The sequence below is a fragment of the Oncorhynchus mykiss genome, chromosome 7 (assembly GCF_013265735.2).
Source record: "Oncorhynchus mykiss isolate Arlee chromosome 7, USDA_OmykA_1.1, whole genome shotgun sequence".
Lineage (NCBI taxonomy): Eukaryota > Metazoa > Chordata > Actinopteri > Salmoniformes > Salmonidae > Oncorhynchus > Oncorhynchus mykiss.
This window is the reverse complement of record NC_048571.1, coordinates 65,161,691-65,179,577: the sequence shown is the minus strand read 5'-3', so window position 1 is coordinate 65,179,577 and position 17,887 is coordinate 65,161,691. Positions and strand designations below refer to the sequence as shown.

The following is a 17,887-nucleotide window of genomic DNA, read 5'->3' as shown; positions in this document are numbered from 1 at the left end:
TAGGTTAGTGTCCAAAATCAGTTCTAACCTTGTTAGTCAAACAAGTCCAAGGCGTCGTGTTAGATAGGCGCCATAGCCTACACATTGTGTGTTATCGGCAGATGGTCATAGCTCTTTCACTAGGCCACATTTGATTACAGGTGGAGATTAATCAATTATAAGGGAATGTAAGAACAGCTTACTTTGCATAAATACCTTGAAGTATGTCCTAATAGATGGCAATGGTGACGAGGGACAAGTGGACCTGAAAGAAACCCTGTGTCCTGTTGGGGAATAATCAGAATTGGTTGGTAACATAGGGAAGATGTTTTATATTCATCATATGTTTGTAAGTTACTTCTCATCAGAATGTGTCTGGATAATACTGTGGTGGGGTTGCAGTATCTGTTCTATGTCAAGACTAAGTTGCTTGGGCCGGAGAGAGGGGAGAGGTCAAGCGTGTATCTCTTGGCTCCACAATGTGTCTGCCCGTCAGTGTGTCTCTGTGATCTTGTCAAGATAGGATGGATTTGATATATGGCTGTTGATACGGAGGATTGGTTTATGGTTCTGAGTTTGAGAAAAGAGCATAGTTTAGGAGACAAAGCTGAACGATAAATTATGCCTATGCTGCCTGGCTATGTGTGTCTTCTGCTATTAAAGGATCTCAGTTGCAATGTGTAAGGGACTCTCAGAGAATTCATTGATAGACACTGAATTGATCTGAGAGTCACAGGGTTGTGATAGAGCTCATATAATTAAAGATGGACTTTGTGATAACTGACTTGTGTGTGGTTTGCTCTCATGATTTGGTAAATAGAGGAAATTTCCACGACAGTCCACAGCAGAATTCAGCCGAACATGGATGAAGTTAGGTGGCCATAGCAGTAGCGTAGCCGTCCTAAGTGAGTAGATGTTTTTAGTGTATTAGGGCCTTACATAAACAGATTTAGTGGGTGGGGAGGGGTTTGCCGCTGGCTTGCAACAAGTTACACTAGCACCACCTTGGTGACAATATAGGACGGTTCCTACGTATATATTTATGCGATAAGGGGTTAAAGTAATCCATTGGGACAGGAGGCCCTTTTTTCAGTTGAATTTATCTTTTGACAAAGGATAACTGACAGAATACGCCAGATTAAAAATACAAGAGCCACAGAATCACTGTCATCAAGAAGAGTGGATAGGTTAGAAAGGATACAATGTAGCTTCTCAGGGCACAGCAGGTAGAATATTTCCTCATCAATACATGAACAAGTTGAGACATGGTTTAGGCCATTACAATGTAATGTTTTTCATTGGGGAAGATTTCCCCTTGTATTTGGAAATAAAGTGTGTTTTTGTTATAAAACAAATTAACACGATACAACAATCCAAACCACCAGGAATTCTTATCTGTTTTAATGAAAACATATCTCGCAAAATAAAACTATGGATAGATACTGAAATGGAAGTGCATCAGTATGTGAATATTGATATATGATGGACATTTACAATAAATGTGTAATTCTAACCCAGTTGTGTGGTATTATTATCATCAAGTCAGTATGGCATCATCACAGTAACACACTAGTTCACATGAATAAGCAAAAAAGGTAGACAGGTGCAGCCCAAAACCAATTTCAAATATCAGGGGTACTTTCAGTTCGATTAAACGTTTGCTACGGTGTGTGACGGTTTGTATCCAAAAACCTTCTACTTTCTTGAACCAACTTTGATGTACGTTTGCTCTGATTGGTAGGGTGTGACTTTTATTTTATTTAACTAGGCAAGTCAGTTAAGAACAAATTCTTATTTTCAATGACGGCCTAGTGGTTTAACTGCCTTGTTTAGGGGCAGAATGACAGATCTTTACCTTGTCAGCTCGGGGATTCGATCTTGCAACCTTTCGGTTACTAGTCCAACGCTCTAACCACTAGGCTACCCTGCCACCATATGAAGCAATGAGTGACGTATTTAAAAGGGCAGAGGCCATGCTGACTGAGTTCCCCAACCCAATCGCTCCCCGTTTATTCAACTGGTCGTTGAAAAAAAACAGCACCGTTTCCATTTAATTGAATGTTACACACCATTTCCCCCTGTACTGAATGCAGCCCAGTTCCTGACTACAGGGGTGTATTAGTCCACACCATCAAACTGTAGCAAAACATTTTGCAACGAAAACTAGCATTTCTTACTGGATAAGTTCAGGTTCGTCCCTTCCAATATTAGGATAAGCTACATGATATACAGTGATGTGTTAGTGACATGCTATTTGACAACGATTAAAATAAACCAAACCTAAATAATAAAATAAAACAGAACAGACTTTTGGTTGATGTTATTTTGTACATAAATGCTTCGGTAGCCTCTGAGTCTTTATTTTCATACAAATTGGACCCACTTCAAACCAACTACATAAATATCATAAGAAAAACAGTTCAAACACAGGACTAACTCAGACAAATCATATACAACAATAACATCACAAAAAACACAATGTGTGAAACTCAAACCAAAAGAAAGTTCCACGTCTTCACTGTCCATCTACTACTCCTACCAGAATTGACATTCCTGATTAGCTCTGCATCCCGAGGATGAACAAGGGCATTCCTGATTAGCTCCGCATCGCGAGGATGAACAAGGTCTGTTGTCGACAAAGGGGAAGGTGAAACCATATTAAATGTGATACTGTAATGATGGAAAATGTCAATTGGTCCTTCCCCCCCAAAATGTGATAAAACACACTGCATTTACGTTCAGCACCCCCCCCCGCATCTATGTGCATACCGGGGCTCACATACAGCAGAGCACATCCAATAGGATTCACTTAACCAATCCAAGCATGCATGCCTTCTCCTGAACAGGAAATAATCCACATTTCTCAGCCCAGGGAGGAGAGAGAGTGCCATGGAAATAGATACAGAGAGCATTGATTATGCAAGAATGGGCTGTCATCAGTGGCCCAGAAGTTAATTGACAGCATGCCAGGGTGGTTTGCAGAGGTCTTGAAAAAGAAGGGTCAACACTGCAAATATTGACTCTTTGCATCAACTTCATGTAATTGTCAATAAAAGCGTTGGACACTTATGAAATGCTTGTAAATTTACTTCAGTATTCCAAAGTAACATCTGAGAAAAATATCTAAAGACACTGAAGCAGCAAACTTTGTGGAAATTAATATTTGTATCATTCTCAAAACTTTTGGCCACGACTGACTGAGACACGATCACAGCTCTCTTTTTTTATTAGTGGGAATTCAACAGATTTTTAGCTGAATTCCTGGTGATTTTAGTATTTTTTGGACCAAAAAAACTAAAATCCCCCAAAATTGCTAAAAGCTTTAGGGGGCCAAAAAAACAAACACTTGAAGGCTAATTTTGGCTCGTGGGCCACCTGTTGCCAACCTCCTGCCCTATACCAGTCTACTGGTGATGGTGTCATATCTCCCTAATCCCTGCTTTGTCATTGGCTCTTCCCCTCCTCTTACAGGCACCCTATTCCCTTTATAGTGCACTACTTTTGACCAGGGTCCATAAGGAACAGGGTACCATTTGGGATGCAACCGTAGTGTTACAGCATCCCCTGCTCCCTCCTCTACTCAGTTCAGGTCAGTCAGAAGTCTCCCTTCTGCTCTCCACCACCCTCAGCCGGGTCATAGTATCTCCTCCACCCCGTGGGCGAAGATCATGACCAGGCCTGGCTCCAGGATCATGTCCTCACCCATATGCTGGTTCTCACAGGCCATCACCACCACTGCTTGTTTCCCGGGGATACGCTTGGCCACGTAATTCTCATAGTAGCGCCGGTTCATCTGCCGCGTCTCCAGCGTGGCCAGGCCAGCGGGCCAGTTCCTCTCGTGGGCGTTCTCGATCAGGTCGTTGACGATGGAAGGTGGGCAGCCACTGTCAATGAGTGAGCGCTTGATGACCGCCTGGAGGACAGCGTCCGGTGTCGAGATCATGCCGCCCCAGCGGGTGACGCGCGCTGGCTGGAGGGAGTTCACCCACCTAGGAGGGGAAGTTGAGGAGAGGATGAGGGGGGGGACTGGGATATTATGATGGCTATTTCAATCATGTAATAACAACTAGATGTGTCCTAATACGTAGTTATTATAATCATATAGAAATGGGACGATAAACCGGAAGTAATCAACACCGACCATAAAGTACACTTATCACAGGCCTTTTGCTGATATTGTTCATTACAATAAGTATCCTATACTTGATAAATGTGAAGATTGAAATGAAATAAGTTGATGGATACCACAACCAAACTAATAGCTAGAAATAATTTAAAGGGAAGAAAAACTAAAACTGGTGCACATTAATGTTATAAACTTGTTCCATTTATCGTTATCGCATCAATTCAAACAATTTATTACGATAAGGATTTGTCTATATCGCCCAGCTCTATAATTATCACTTAAATTAATTATGCTTAAAAAAGGTGGTAAATGATGCAGCGTAGTAAGTTAAACTGTCTGATTGTAAAGTGTTCTGTGCAATTGAGTATTGCACCACAGTGCTTAATAATCCACTCACTCCAGGATCTCATTGTACTCAATAGTCTCTTCGAGGTTCTGCAGGTTGGGGTTGGCACTGCGGATGGCTCTCATGTATGCCTTCAACAGCTGGATGTCCCGTTTCTGGAGGCAGGGAGGAGACATCACACTGGGCTTGCAGACCACGCTGCCGCAACATCACACAAACACTCGGATGTACAAGCACTGACACACACGCGTGAAAGCATATATACACTTACCCACGCATACACAAACACACCCTGACGCACACACACGTATAACTGCAGACACACACGCAGACCTGCTCTGCTAGCTGGTGCTTGTGTTCAGCAGCAGTCTTGTCCAGGTCGGTGACCTTGCCCTGCTGTTGCTGCACCACGCTGCGCAGGTGTTTGATGCAGTTGTGGCTGGACACCTCGTCTTTAGGCATCTCCAGTCTGAAGGGACGTAGGGAGGACATAACAGCTGCTCAGCCGACTCACCTACAGCCCCAGTAAACTACAACCTTTAGTCAATACCCTACCCCCACAGCCCTGTTGACCCACTAACCCAGAGCTACTGTTGTAGCACCACTCGCCTACAGCAGTTTCCCAATCCGATTCTTGCGCCACTCTTGGGGTTGTGCTCATGCTCCCTCATATAGATGAAGTTTACAGTTAAACAGCTTTGCCTACATAATTTATATAAAGGATTAACAAAACATGCTCTAAAATAGAGCCTTGAGGAACCCCTTTGTTGGAGCCAACCCCACTCACCCGCAGCCCTGCTCGCACTGGAAGGGCCTCTTGGGGTTGTGCTGGCAGTCCCTGAGGTGCGACTGCAGCTGGTCGAGGCGCAGCACGGCGGTGCAACCGAAGCCAGCGTTGTCGCAGGTGATCTGCAGCTTGGACAGCATGTTGCGCATGATGCGAGGCACGGGGCGCAGGTGGGCCAGCGTCACCACGCTGCGGTCCACGGGGCATATCTGCTGCTGGGAGAACCACTGGGTGATGCAGGCATTGCAGAAGGCGTGCTCGCAGTGAGGGGCCTAAGGATGGAAGGAGTGTCACACGTAGGAAGAAAGGGACAGCAAACAAAGACCCGCTCCGGTGAAAAAGCACTGTGATGTTAGAAATAGATTTTCAGTTGATAATATAAAATGTATAATATGACAATTCTTCTGTTAAAAACATGTTTTGACAGAGAGAGACATGCCGATTCAAATGTCAAATTATTGGAATGACTAGAGGTAGGGTTGGGCGATATTGCCTAAAAAGCATATAGATTTTTTTCAAACTTATGGGCGATTCACGGAATACACTGGGTGTACAAAAAAATAACCTGTCCTTTCCATGACATAGCTTTCACCTTGATTCACCTGGTCAGTCTATGATCCTTTATTGATGTCACTTGTTAAATCCACTTCAATCAGTGTAGATGAAGGAGAGGAGACACGTTAAAGATGGATTTTTAAGCCTTGAGACAATTGAGAGAGAATGGACAACACAAAAGATTTAAGTGCCATTGAAAGGGGTATAGTAATAGGTGCCAGGCGCTCCGGTTTGAGTGTGTCAAGAACTGCAACACTGCTAGGTTTTTCACGCTCAACAGTTTTCCGTGTGGACTAAAAATGGTCCACCACCCAAAGGACACCCCGCCAACTTTACACAACTATGGGAAGCTTTGGAGTCAACATGGGCCAGCATTCCTGGGGAATGCTTGACACCTTGTAGAGTCCACGGCCGATGAATCGTGACTGTTCTGTGGGCAAAAGGGGGTGCAATTCAATATTAGGAAGGTGTTCCTAATGTCTTGTACACTCAGAGCAAGCTTTGTTGTACAATTTAAAGTAAAATACACTGCATTTAAAACAGTCAACAATAATGAATGAATGCAGGGCATGTGAAATTATTTCTAGACTAAATGTAAACCTTCCACAACCGTAAGACCCACTAATAATTACATTATTTTATCAAAATAATAAAAATTAAAAATTAACCAGAACCATGAATTATGCGCATTCACCAATAATGACTAACTTCTTGTAGCGGGCATTATAGAAAATTAAAACAGGTCTCATAAACAATCTCAAGCCCACATGCTAGTGAGTTGCCAGGTAATCTTTATGTTTTAAGTCTAGCCAACTTGCATCTATGTGCTAGCTAACAAGGTAGGACAGTTCAATTGTTATGAACGCACCCTTCTGTCCGTCTCTGTTTAAACAGCATGCTAGCCTCTTCACTTTGTTCAGATGCTGAAATCAAGTGGCCGACCTTATTTCTCAGAATGAGAACGAGTTAATGGTAGTGGTAAGTGGTACAGCAATGCACGCGCAACAAACTAAGTGTTCATTGATACTCCTGTTATAAACATAAAAAGGATATCTTTAGAAATGTTCACTTCTCCTTTCTTACAGTCAAATAATGTCTCCATGTGTTTCGGTGTCCATATGACCCATTCTGTTGGACCAAATCTCAAATGCAAATAGCGAGTTGAAACGGCTTGTCACAGAGGAAGAAGCGATCGCTCCTCTTTGTTATTGTTGTAAGTAGCAGAGGGAGGGGCTTGTTGTGTTTGGGAGGGCCGTGTGTGTGTGCGCGCGTGTGCGAAAGTAAATGGGAAGGTGCACACAGTACAGAAAGAGTGGAGGAGACGAGACCAAAAAGAAAACATGAGAACAAACTGTCATTTTCATGAATAAAAACATAATTCTTGCAAAATAGGACTTTGGAATATCGTGCAAAACCATAAATTTGAATGAATTCGATATATTGCCCAGCCCTAACCAGAGGCAGAGAGCATGAAGTATAGCAGTTCTGCTGTGGGTGAAGTGCTCATCAACGCAGGGGTGACGGTACTGATGACATCAGTGCGTGACGCTAAGCTAACGACGGTGGCTAGCTAGTTCTGCTGGCTACAATTGCCATTCCCACTGCAGTTCCTGGGTGTGTCAGGAAGAAAGCTACTGGTAGCAATGAATCCCCCAGATACTGAACCTTCTTGCCCTCTGTTCGTCATGCAGTCCCTGGGTAAGTTCCAAATGGCATCCTATTCCCTATATAGTGCACTACTTTTGACCAAGGCCCTGGTCAAAAGTAGTGCATTATAGGGAATAGGGTGCCATTACAGACACAGTCCTAGTTCTGGTTCTTCCCATCTCAGTGGGGTTCTGTGCTGCAAAGCTGCTGATTCACATTGGGCCCCAGAGGGAGTATAAATGATCATCACACAGCTGAGTGCAGATGCAAGCAAACTGAATTCCAATTCTTCCCTCTCAGTATACCATGTCCACATTCCTGTACTGCTGCCAGCATTCTGCACAAAGTCCAAGGACAGCTCTGAATGCATAGGCTACATTGACTGGAAGTGACGCTGAACAGTCACACTAGCTCCTTGCTGAATTAACCTACCAACACATGTTCCCACAGACACAGATGCAATCACTCACTCCTAAACACAGTGCAAAACAAAGAACACTAATAACACCAATTGACCAATCCCTAGGCTGGAAAAAGTGTTTTGTACTATAAAAAGCACAATCCAGCAACCATTTGCTCCAAGGGCAAACATGTAGGAAAACAATGCCATCCTCTTCAAGTGTGTCTATTTAAAGCTACTCACCTCATGGTTGGTCTCGATTTGGGAGATTGTTATGTTAGCAACCCTATGCTTTATTTACATTAACAGGACTAAGCATCGCCACTCACTTCTTCTATCCTGATTACTTACACCATCTTTACGCACCATTATAAACATAAGGCTCTTCTCATTCATCTAGAACAAGAATGGACAAACCTTCCTTCAGAGCTCATCTCTCCATATTTCCTTCTTCCCCCTATCTTCTGTCTTCTCCCATTGCTGTCACTGCATCCCTTTAAAAGTTGATTATCCTGTAAGCTCTCCTCCCTCTGCCCATACCCTTCCTGGCCAAGACGCGATTTAGCCCATTCTCATATGTCTGTTATCGCTCCCACCCATCCCATACAAGCATTGGATCTTCATCAATGGAGGTTTATCATAGAGAATTAAATTACAAGTCTAGTGATATAATGTATATAGAAATGCAAGAACAGCTTATCAGCAAGAGCACTTCGGACAAGATGATAACCATCTTTCTAGCATCACAAAATAAATGGCCTGCGCACGGCCTACAGGGCTGAAATGTCATTTTTTCTCCTTTCTCTACGACAAATCGAACAGCATGTGTGTGGTCAACGTGTTGACAAGAACTGGATCCTATTTGACTGAAATGGAACTGAATTCACAACACGCTGACAATTCCTTATTTTTCAGTGACTGAGGCAGCACTGATTTTTTTAAACATTGAATTGCACTGCTTCTCCAATGGCTGAAATGGTACAGATGTGCACGTCACTGACCTGCACAGGCTCCTCCAGGACTCCACTGCAGATGGGGCACAGCAGGTCCTCATCCACTTCCCCCTGGAACCGGGTAACGTCGTAGCCCATGGCACATCCCCAGATCCAACTACAACCTGCAACACAGGTGAGGAAATGGTAAGCCTACAGAGTACAAACCAACATGACAACCTACATGCCAACCCACGTGGAGGATTATAAAACGACATGGAACACCCTCAAAGAAAAAAGTATAGAATTCAATTTGCCAGAACATACCTTCCCTACCGTTACCCTTGTTTACATGAAGCTGCACTGGGGTCGAAACGCAATCAAGGTTACATTAAGACACTGTGGAGCCGGCGCGAGATATTGATTGGAAAACATACATCAGTGCAGGGATGGGATATGCCACTTATCCAAATTGTACCTTTATCCACACTGCTCCATCGAGAAGGTGTCTTCATGTACCCATGATTGCCTTCCGACTTCAGTGCAGCTCAGTGTAAACAAGCGTAACAGTAGGGTCGATATCTTATCGCTTAGTTCTCAATCATGTTCAAAATAAACAACCTGTATATACAGTGCATTGACTTATTCCACATTTTGCTGTGTTACAGCCTGAATTCAAAATAGATTAAATAGGCTTTTGTTTCCTGGTGTTTTTGTGATGGTAGAGTGTGCAAAACAAATACCCACTGGATTGATGAAAATAGTAATGATATCATTCTGCCAGGTATGCATGGTCTACTTAGTAGTTAACATTTAATTGAGGAAGTCTCCATCTACCAGACGACCGTTTTCATTAGCATCATCCTTAACGGCTACATAACGTGGTAGACGTGCATCACACACACAGACAGGGGTATTCTCGTTGCCTCTTCAGAAAGTGGCAGGAAATAAGAAATCACTGATGCATTCTCTTGATGTCTTATGATACATTTGGACAGATTAAATCATTTTCAATAAATGTAGTTTATTAAGATCAATACATTGTTGAATATTGTTGAATTCCGTTTTAATGCCTGGATTCCGTGAGGGCCCTAATTATCATATTTACACCAGAATTAGGCTCTCCACTACCCATTGTTCCTGCAGTGATGATTCACAATCTTCATCTAATGTTTTCATAATTTATCTGCAGATAATCGACCCCCAAATCCTAGGCCTACCAGTAGCCTATACAAATTAGGAAGCCAAATGAACAGCTCTCACCAATGCGATTCGGTAGGCTACACTGACTGACAAGAGATGGCCGCCTCGCTTCGCGTTCCTAGGAAACTATGCAGTTTTTTTTTTTTACGTGTTATTTCTTACATTGGTATCCCAGGTAATCTTAGGTTTCATTACATACAGTCGGGAAGAACTACTGAATATAAGAGCAACGTCAACTCACCATCAGTACGACCAGGAATATGACTTTCCCGAAGCGGATCCTGTGTTCTGCCTTTCACCCAGGACAAAGGAATAGATCCCAGCCTGCGACCCAAAACAAAGACGTCGTAAAAGAGGGAAACGAAGTGGTCTTCTGGTCAGGCTCCGGAGACGGGCACATCGCGCACCACTCCCTAGCATACTTCTCGCCAATGTCCAGTCTCTTGACAACAAGGTTGATGAAATCCGAGCAAGGGTAGCATTCCAGAAGGACATCAGAGACTGTAACGTTCTTTGCTTCACTGAAACATGGCTCACTCGAGAGACGCTAACGGAATCGGTGCAGCCAGCTGGTTTCTTCACGCATCGCGCCGACAGAAACAAACATCTTTCTGGTAAGAAGAGGGGCGGGGGCGTATGCCTTATGCTTACGAGACGTGGTGTGGTCACAACAACATACAGGAACTCAAGTCCTTCTGTTCACCCGATTTAGAATTCCTCACAATCTACCAAGGGAATTATCTTCGATTATAATCACAGCTGTATATATTCCCCCCAAGCAGACACATCGATGGCTCTGAATGAACTTTATTTGACTCTTTACAAACTGGAAACCACATATCCTGAGGCTGCATTCATTGAAGCTGGGGATTTTAACAAGGCTAATCTGAAAACAAGACTCCCTAAATTATATCAGCATATCGATTGCGCAACCAGGGCTGGTAAAACCTTGGATCATTGCTAATCTAACTTCCACAACGCATATAAGGCCCTCTCCCGCCCTCCTTTCGGAAAAGCTGACCACGACTCCATTTTGTTGCTCCCTGCCTATAGACAGAGACTAAAACAGGAAGCTCCCGCACTAAGGTCTGTTCAACGCTGGTCCGACCAATCTGATTCCACGCTCCAAGACTGCTTCCATCACGTGGACTGGGATATGTTCCGCACTGCGTCCAACAACAACATTGACGAATACGCTGATTCGGTGAGCGAGTTCATTAGAAAGTGTATTGAAGATGTCGTTCCCATAGCAACGATTAAAACATTCCCAAACAAGAAACCGTGGATTGATGGCAGAATTTGCGTGAAAAGGCTCTATTTTTGTCTCATCAGACCACATGACCTTCTCCCATTCCTCCTCTGGATCATCCAGATGATCATTGGCAAACTTTAGACGGGCCTGGACATGCACTGGCTTGAGCAGGGGGACCTTGCCTGCGCTGCAGGATTTTAATCCATGACGGCGTAGTGTGTTACTAATGGTTTTCTTTGAGACTGTGGTCCCAGCTCTCTTCAGGTCATTGACCAGGTCCTGCCGTGTAGTTCTGGGCTGATCCCTCACCTTCCTCATGATCATTGATGCCCCACAAGGTGAGATCTTGCATGGAGCCCCAGACTGAGGGTGATTGACCGTCATCTTGAACTTCTTCCATTTTCTAATAATTGCGCCAACAGTTGTTGCCTTTTCACCAAGCTGCTTGCGTATTGTCCTGTAGCCCATCCCAGCCATGTGCAGGTCTACAATTTTATCCCTGATGTCCTTACACCCTCTCTGATCTTGGCCACTGTGGAGAGGTTGGAGTCTGTTTGATTGAATGTGTGGACAGGTGTCTTTTATACAGATAACGAGTTCAAACAGGTGCAGTTAATACAGGTAATGAGTGGAGAACAGGAGGGGTCCTTAAAGAAAAACTAACAGGTCTGTGAGAGCCAGAATTCTTACTGGTTGGTAGGTGATCAAATACTTATGTCATGCATTAAAATGCATATTAATTACTTAAAGATCATATGTGATTTTCTGGATTTTTGTTTTAGATTCCATCTCTCACAGTTGAAGTGTACCTATGATAAAAATGACAGACCAAAACATGCTTTGTAAGTAGGAAAACCTGAATAATCGGCAATGTGTCAAATATTTGTTCTCCGCACTGTATATACTGTACTCGATACCATCTACTGCATCTTGCCTATGCCGTTCTGTACCATCACTCATTCATATATCTTTATGTACATATTCTTTATCCCTTTACACTTGTGTGTATAAGGTAGTAGTTTTGGAATTGTTAGGTTAGATTACTCGTTGGTTATTACTGCATTGTCGGAACTAGAAGCACAAGCATTTCGCTACACTTGCATTAACATCTGCTAACCATGTGTATGTGACAAATAAATTTGATTTGAGAGTCAGTGACTAACGTAATGTCTGGCAAGCTCGACAAACTAGGAAAGGAAATCCTTTGGTTTAGATATCATGGACATAAAGTATAACCAGGTTGCATGATTTAGGAATGGCAAAGGGATTAGGGCTGTCCTTGACAAAAACAAAAAAATCTTGGTCGACTGAGTTGTCTGTTCTTTTCGAGAAATAAATTGGTCAAAAGTTTTAAACGTGAATTTTTCCATATATAGACACACCCTGTTTGAATAAAATCAACAATATGTAGGCAACTGAGCTCATCTGATGCTTTAAGCACTGCGATTAAAAATGAACACACTCAAATTACTAAAAAGGAAACCATAGATCAATATAGTCTAACCAAAATTTTAAAAAACTGTTCCCGACCCTCCACCTCCCACTGCTGCTGGCCTTCGCAGTTTCTGCCCATTAAGCTCCTGAAGTTGCCAGTAAAAGGCTACACTAACGGTCGGCGACCTTTTCCATTTGGAGTGACAGGTTGTCGTACCATTTTTACCGATCTGTGCGCCAGTTATGGGTTTCATATGCACATTCTCGTGGAACAGTTTCATTTATAATAAAGTCTTCATCTCAAAAATCAATGTCATGTGGTTAATCAACATTCTATCTAAATTAAAATGATACAAACCTAAAAGTAACTTCTATTGCCATTGCCAATATGTAAAAATAGCCTACATTAAGCCAACAAATAAAAACACTGCAGCTCTCAGGTAGAAAATAGCCTGATAATTAAAAAAAAAAAAAAAAAATCACATTGGCTACACATGGCCTGTCTGCAAGGAACTTGAAACATTATATCAACTATTAACTCTGTCTGGCCTGAAGCTCTAGCTAACAAACTTGCAAAATTGTATAAAATATTCTGGGCCCTCAGAGTTTCCTGCCTCAGTGAGCTCCTGACAGACAGACACATTCCTTCTTGGACACTGCTCGGCGATGCAAATGACGACTTCCAAATCAGAACAGTCTATCGATTACAGATATAGGCTTGGATGTGGGAAAAGTTCCACTAGGATCTAGAAACTCTGGGCTAGACACTGAGATGAGAAGTCTTTCAGAATTGAAAGCAAAGGGATGTCATTAATAAACAGAATCTACTGCACACCATCTCTCTGATGTGATTTAATTTTGAGATAGCCACTGTTTATGAAGAGTCAAGACTAACTATAAATACACTTACCCACTATAGTGCAAGTGGGTTTTATTTTTGACTAAGACTAGAGGTAGTATGAACATTTATGGTGTGGATACTTCTTGGGTATCAGTGCACTTTGAAATAACTACCTGGATCTATCAAATGGTACTCCAATGAGTTGGAGCATGGATTAAATCAACAAGTAAAAGCCCAACATTCTCAATGAATATGGACAATACAACTAAAACACTGACTTTATAGTAATCAATGATCAAAAGGTCAAATTACAGGGTATTTATGGTCACAACTAGGAATCAGCCATTATTGACAGTAACCCTGGAGCAATCAGGATTAAGTAGCTTGCTCAAGGGCAGATCAACAGATTTTACACCTAGACTGCTCGGGGATTTGAACTAGGAATCTTTCAATTATGGGCCCACGCTCTAAACGCAAGGCTACCAGCCGCCCCCAGTACCTGTACATGTGTGATCAATGTCCACTTACCGGTGTCTTTTCTTCCTTGGGCCAGAATCCACAGACCTCCTACTCATTGAAATTAAGGACCACTGGGGCAGAATTATGGGAAGGAAAGGAGCAACCTGGGGCCTAGGTAATGATGTCCTGGAAAAATGAGTCTGGGGAAAAATAGTAACGTTATGCAACGTTGTTGGGATGAATAAAGTTACTGTCCCTTTAATTTACTTTATAACCAGTTTACGATATGACTAACGTTAGCGCTGTTTGTTACTCAAACACGTAACTCATCATTACTGTTCCAAATGGAATACCGTAACGTTAGCTATGTGGCTAGCTGCAAACAGATGAAAGATACATATTGGATACTTATTAGAAAATCTGACGAGCCAGTGTGCACGCAAGTTAGCCACAGCTGACTAACTTACGTGAACAAACCTTAGCTAGCTAATGTACAGCTTAGCTGGCTGGAACAAGGTGGAATCACACAGGAAAACGGAGAGAGAGCAAAGCTAGTGATTTTCGTCGAATTGAGAAACGTTACCTCTTGATATAACAATCAATGGTTAAATGGTATTTTAAATTACGTTTGCGTCAGTATTTGGGTTAGCATGCCAGCACGATATCCATGTTTTTCTTGATTCCCGTGACCACATTTCCACGTCCAGCCCTCACTCCTGCAGCTAAGCAACCAAATTGTCAAATCGTTGATTGACAGTTGACTCCACCTATCTTCGGTACGTTCAGTGTCCCTTCTCAGATAAAGGGCCTATCACATGATTATCTCTAAAGCACATCCTATATAGTCCATTTCCATTGGACACAATTTTGATTGACATTAAATTTGACCAACAATGCAGCAGGGGACAAGTCTTCACTACTGTAGTGACATACTGATGCTCACGAAAAACAACTAGCTAGCCAGCCCTTTTACCAACAGGAAAACAATACTTATATTTAAACTGACTTGTCCCATGGCTTAAAATCCCTTATATCGGACAACGCAGCTGTGAACGACAATACACACCGTTGAGGTAAAGTTAATGTCATTTGTAGCTAACAACCTGGCACCCAGTTAGCTAGCTATAACTAACGTTAGCTAGATTGCTGCCATAATGCTCATAGGTCATGGTAGTGAGTGGCGTTACTGCAGCTTGGTAAACTAACTACACCAGTTGCCAGATTGGTCCTTCTAACTACTTTACAAGTCAACCTGGGTTATATACTTTCTAATCGTGTATTCATACTCACGTCAACATTTCAGTGCTGCTTTGGTCTAAAGTTGACTTAGCTACAGTTGTGGATGCATGACGAGGATCTGAAAGATGACGACTGAGACCCACGTCAAGGACATCAAGCCAGGACTCAAGAATCTCAACGTTATCTTCATCGTACTGGAAACCGGTGAGGGTGGGCTGTTTCAATTACTAACTCATAACAGTATTATTAGGAATCAAATGTTAATGATCTTGTAATGCACTGGGGTGGCAAAAAAAAGTAATGTAAATTCTTACACACAATATAATGTTTCAACAGTGAGTAACATCCTTCTTGTATGCCACTATATAGTCTAATGAGAACTGTTCATGTTGGTTTATTTGAATCATGCCAGGCATCAAATAACTTACCTGTGTTGAACCTTCCCTCTTTTTTTCCACAAGTGAATGTTTACGCTCCTCACAATGAGATATGACACTTTCCTTGTACAACTAGTTTGGTCCCGTCTTTGTAAAAAAAATCAAAAGCTACGGATTTATTTGTCCCTCATAACCCCTCACACAGGACGAGTGACAAAGACGAAGGATGGGCATGAGGTGCGGACCTGTAAGGTGGCCGACAAGACAGGCAGCATCAGCATCTCTGTTTGGGATGAGGTGGGGGGACTGATCCAAACCGGTGACATAATCAGACTCACTAAGGGGTGAGTTAGTCACATCCCAGTCAACACCTCTACTGCATGGACGAAGCTCCAAACCTACTGCTGAGTATAAAATTAATACAGAAATAAGACCACCCAGTCATCATGTTAGCTTTACCTAACCGCATGAAGTAATTCGGATGAATATGTGCCATACGTTATTAGTAGTCTGCAATCTTGTATTGAAATTGCTGCCTTTTTCTCCAGATATGCATCTGTGTTCAAAGGTTGCCTGACTCTGTACACAGGCAGAGGTGGAGAGCTGTTGAAGATTGGAGAGTAAGTCCTGTAGTTGCAGCCATGTAACTGTTGCTGAGAGATGCATGTAATGTCATAAGTTACTAGTCTAAACTAATGTCCACTTCAGGTTCTGCATGGTGTACTCCGAGGTGCCAAATTTCAGTGAGCCTAACCCAGAGTATTCTAACATGGACCAGATGAAAAACAAGACGGTAAGGGGTGTTCTTTACTTAAGGATGTCTTACTACAGGATGCTTTACAGAAGGATAGGGGGGAAATATTGTTAAGTACCTTTCTCTTGTACTGTTTGTGAACAGATTATTTCATTCCCAGGTACTCAGTGACCAAGGAAACATACTGAACAATAATTCAGCTGGTAAGTCCACTATCAGAGACCAACAAAAGTAGTGACATCAAATGGAAGTGTTTCGGCAACTACTTTTGTTCGTGTTTTTCAACAAAAGTAATTTTGACCTCTGCGGCTTAAGGTGCTATATGCAACAATTCCACCTGCATGTCTCCCTAAATGTCAATGGCATGTCTGTAGCAGTACACTAAATTGCTGCTTGAAGCTGTAAAGTTGCTTATTTTACCTGTGAGTGGCTGGTTCAGCCACCTTCAGTGTATAAGCAGTAGTCTTCATTTTAATGGTGAACATTAACAACTTTTCCTTATCACTTTATGAACATTAATTTGTACATTACAATTTCTTATTCTAGGAAATGACACTACCAATGGGAACGGTGTAAATTCACAAGGTTCCGGGAGCTCAACTACCCCTCTGCAGGGAGGGCGGGCTGGCAGTGGTGTCGGCAGCAGGGCAAACAATCCAGGAGGGACCACTGTCAATGGAAAGGAGACCAGACGCTCTACCAAAAGATGATTAGAGAAGAGAGAAGCAAAGTCCATCACGTGCCAGAAATTTCAAATGAGAGACTCTACCACTGAAGACTCATGTTTCTTTTACAAACTGTGTAATCAGTCTTTATATATGTATTATTTAGTTTTTGTTGAAATTACCATGATCATTATTTACTTGTCTTTGTAAAGTGGGTTAAGAATTAGCATCTTAATTAGGTTTGTTTAAGGAACACGGTTCACAAAAGCTGTAACGAGTTTCTCTTACATTTTTTTTTTTTTTTACAATTAAGGTGTTTAATGGGAAGTCATGTGTTTTTCAAAGGAAGACAGGCAGGGATGTTACCATCCCTTTGTTTAAAATGTGATGCTTTTTTTTAAACAATGTTTTTCTTTAATTTTCTGCACTCAATATGTCTAAAATATAAAATTACTCTTAGTTAATGTGCTGTGTAGGCTCTGTGTTCAAAAAGTAGCCTAAGGCTGACAGATGGGTGTGTAGTTGGATTTTGGCAATCAGAAACACAAGCATATACAGTTGAAGTCGGAAGTTTACATTACACTTATGTTGGAGTCATTAAAACTTGATTTTCAACCACTCCACAATTTTCTTGTTAAACTATAGTCTTGGCAAGTCTGTTAGGACATTACTTTGTGCATGACAAGTCATTTTTCCAACAATTGTTTAGATTTCACTTATACTAAACTGTGTCAGAAGTTTATACACTAAGTTGACTATGCCTTTTAACAGCTCCAGAAAATGACGTCATGGCTTTAAATGATGTCAATTAGCCTATCAGAAGTTTGAGTCAATTGGAGGTGTACCTGTGAATGTATTTCAAGGCCTACCTTCAAACTCAGTGCCTCTTTG

The 17,887-nt window shown here is 42.2% G+C and overlaps 2 protein-coding genes across 8 annotated transcripts; one reads left to right on the top strand and one right to left on the bottom strand.

The window, feature by feature from the left end:
• Nucleotides 1-1,270: 1,270 nt before the first annotated feature.
• LOC110528256 (E3 ubiquitin-protein ligase NRDP1) lies at nt 1,271-14,711 on the bottom strand. 6 transcript variants are annotated; one of them, XM_036983839.1, is made up of 8 exons: nt 14,588-14,711; nt 14,031-14,161; nt 10,217-10,299; nt 8,842-8,957; nt 5,239-5,510; nt 4,785-4,920; nt 4,503-4,606; nt 1,271-3,968 (listed from the first exon to the last, which is right to left on the bottom strand). In XM_036983839.1, exons 1-8 carry the CDS (start codon nt 14,654-14,656, stop codon nt 3,614-3,616), a joined length of 1,266 nt encoding a protein of 421 aa, XP_036839734.1. In that variant the 5' UTR covers nt 14,657-14,711; the 3' UTR covers nt 1,271-3,613. The 6 variants fall into 6 exon arrangements, with proteins under 6 accessions (XP_036839734.1, XP_036839735.1, XP_036839736.1 ...); XM_036983840.1 differs by having other exon boundaries at nt 14,545-14,701; XM_036983841.1 differs by having other exon boundaries at nt 14,429-14,694.
• A 154-nt stretch (nt 14,712-14,865) lies between these two features.
• On the top strand, nt 14,866-17,614 carry LOC110528257 (SOSS complex subunit B1). 2 transcript variants are annotated; one of them, XM_021610165.2, is made up of 7 exons: nt 14,866-15,034; nt 15,265-15,404; nt 15,783-15,921; nt 16,126-16,197; nt 16,286-16,370; nt 16,492-16,534; nt 16,878-17,614. In XM_021610165.2, exons 2-7 carry the CDS (start codon nt 15,326-15,328, stop codon nt 17,039-17,041), a joined length of 582 nt encoding a protein of 193 aa, XP_021465840.1. In that variant the 5' UTR covers nt 14,866-15,034; nt 15,265-15,325; the 3' UTR covers nt 17,042-17,614. The 2 variants fall into 2 exon arrangements, with proteins under 2 accessions (XP_021465840.1, XP_021465839.1); XM_021610164.2 differs by having other exon boundaries at nt 15,265-15,410.
• The last annotated feature ends 273 nt before the right edge of the window (nt 17,615-17,887 follow it).

Bases quoted from the DNA above. Each gene is read 5' to 3' on its own strand.
- LOC110528256 (XM_036983839.1), bottom strand. From the start codon at position 14,656: ATGTGGTCACGGGAATCAAGAAAAACATGGATATCGTGCTGGCATGCT. The intron at 4,921-5,238 runs GTGAGTGGGGTT...ACGTCCCTTCAG, and splicing joins CAGTGCGAGCAGGGCTGCGG to ACTGGAGATGCCTAAAGACG. The intron at 3,969-4,502 runs GTGAGTGGATTA...TTCCCCTCCTAG, and splicing joins GAGTACAATGAGATCCTGGA to GTGGGTGAACTCCCTCCAGC.
- LOC110528257 (XM_021610164.2), top strand. From the start codon at position 15,326: ATGACGACTGAGACCCACGTCAAGGACATCAAGCCAGGACTCAAGAAT. The intron at 15,922-16,125 runs GTGAGTTAGTCA...CTTTTTCTCCAG, and splicing joins ATAATCAGACTCACTAAGGG to ATATGCATCTGTGTTCAAAG. The intron at 16,371-16,491 runs GTAAGGGGTGTT...TTTCATTCCCAG, and splicing joins ACCAGATGAAAAACAAGACG to GTACTCAGTGACCAAGGAAA.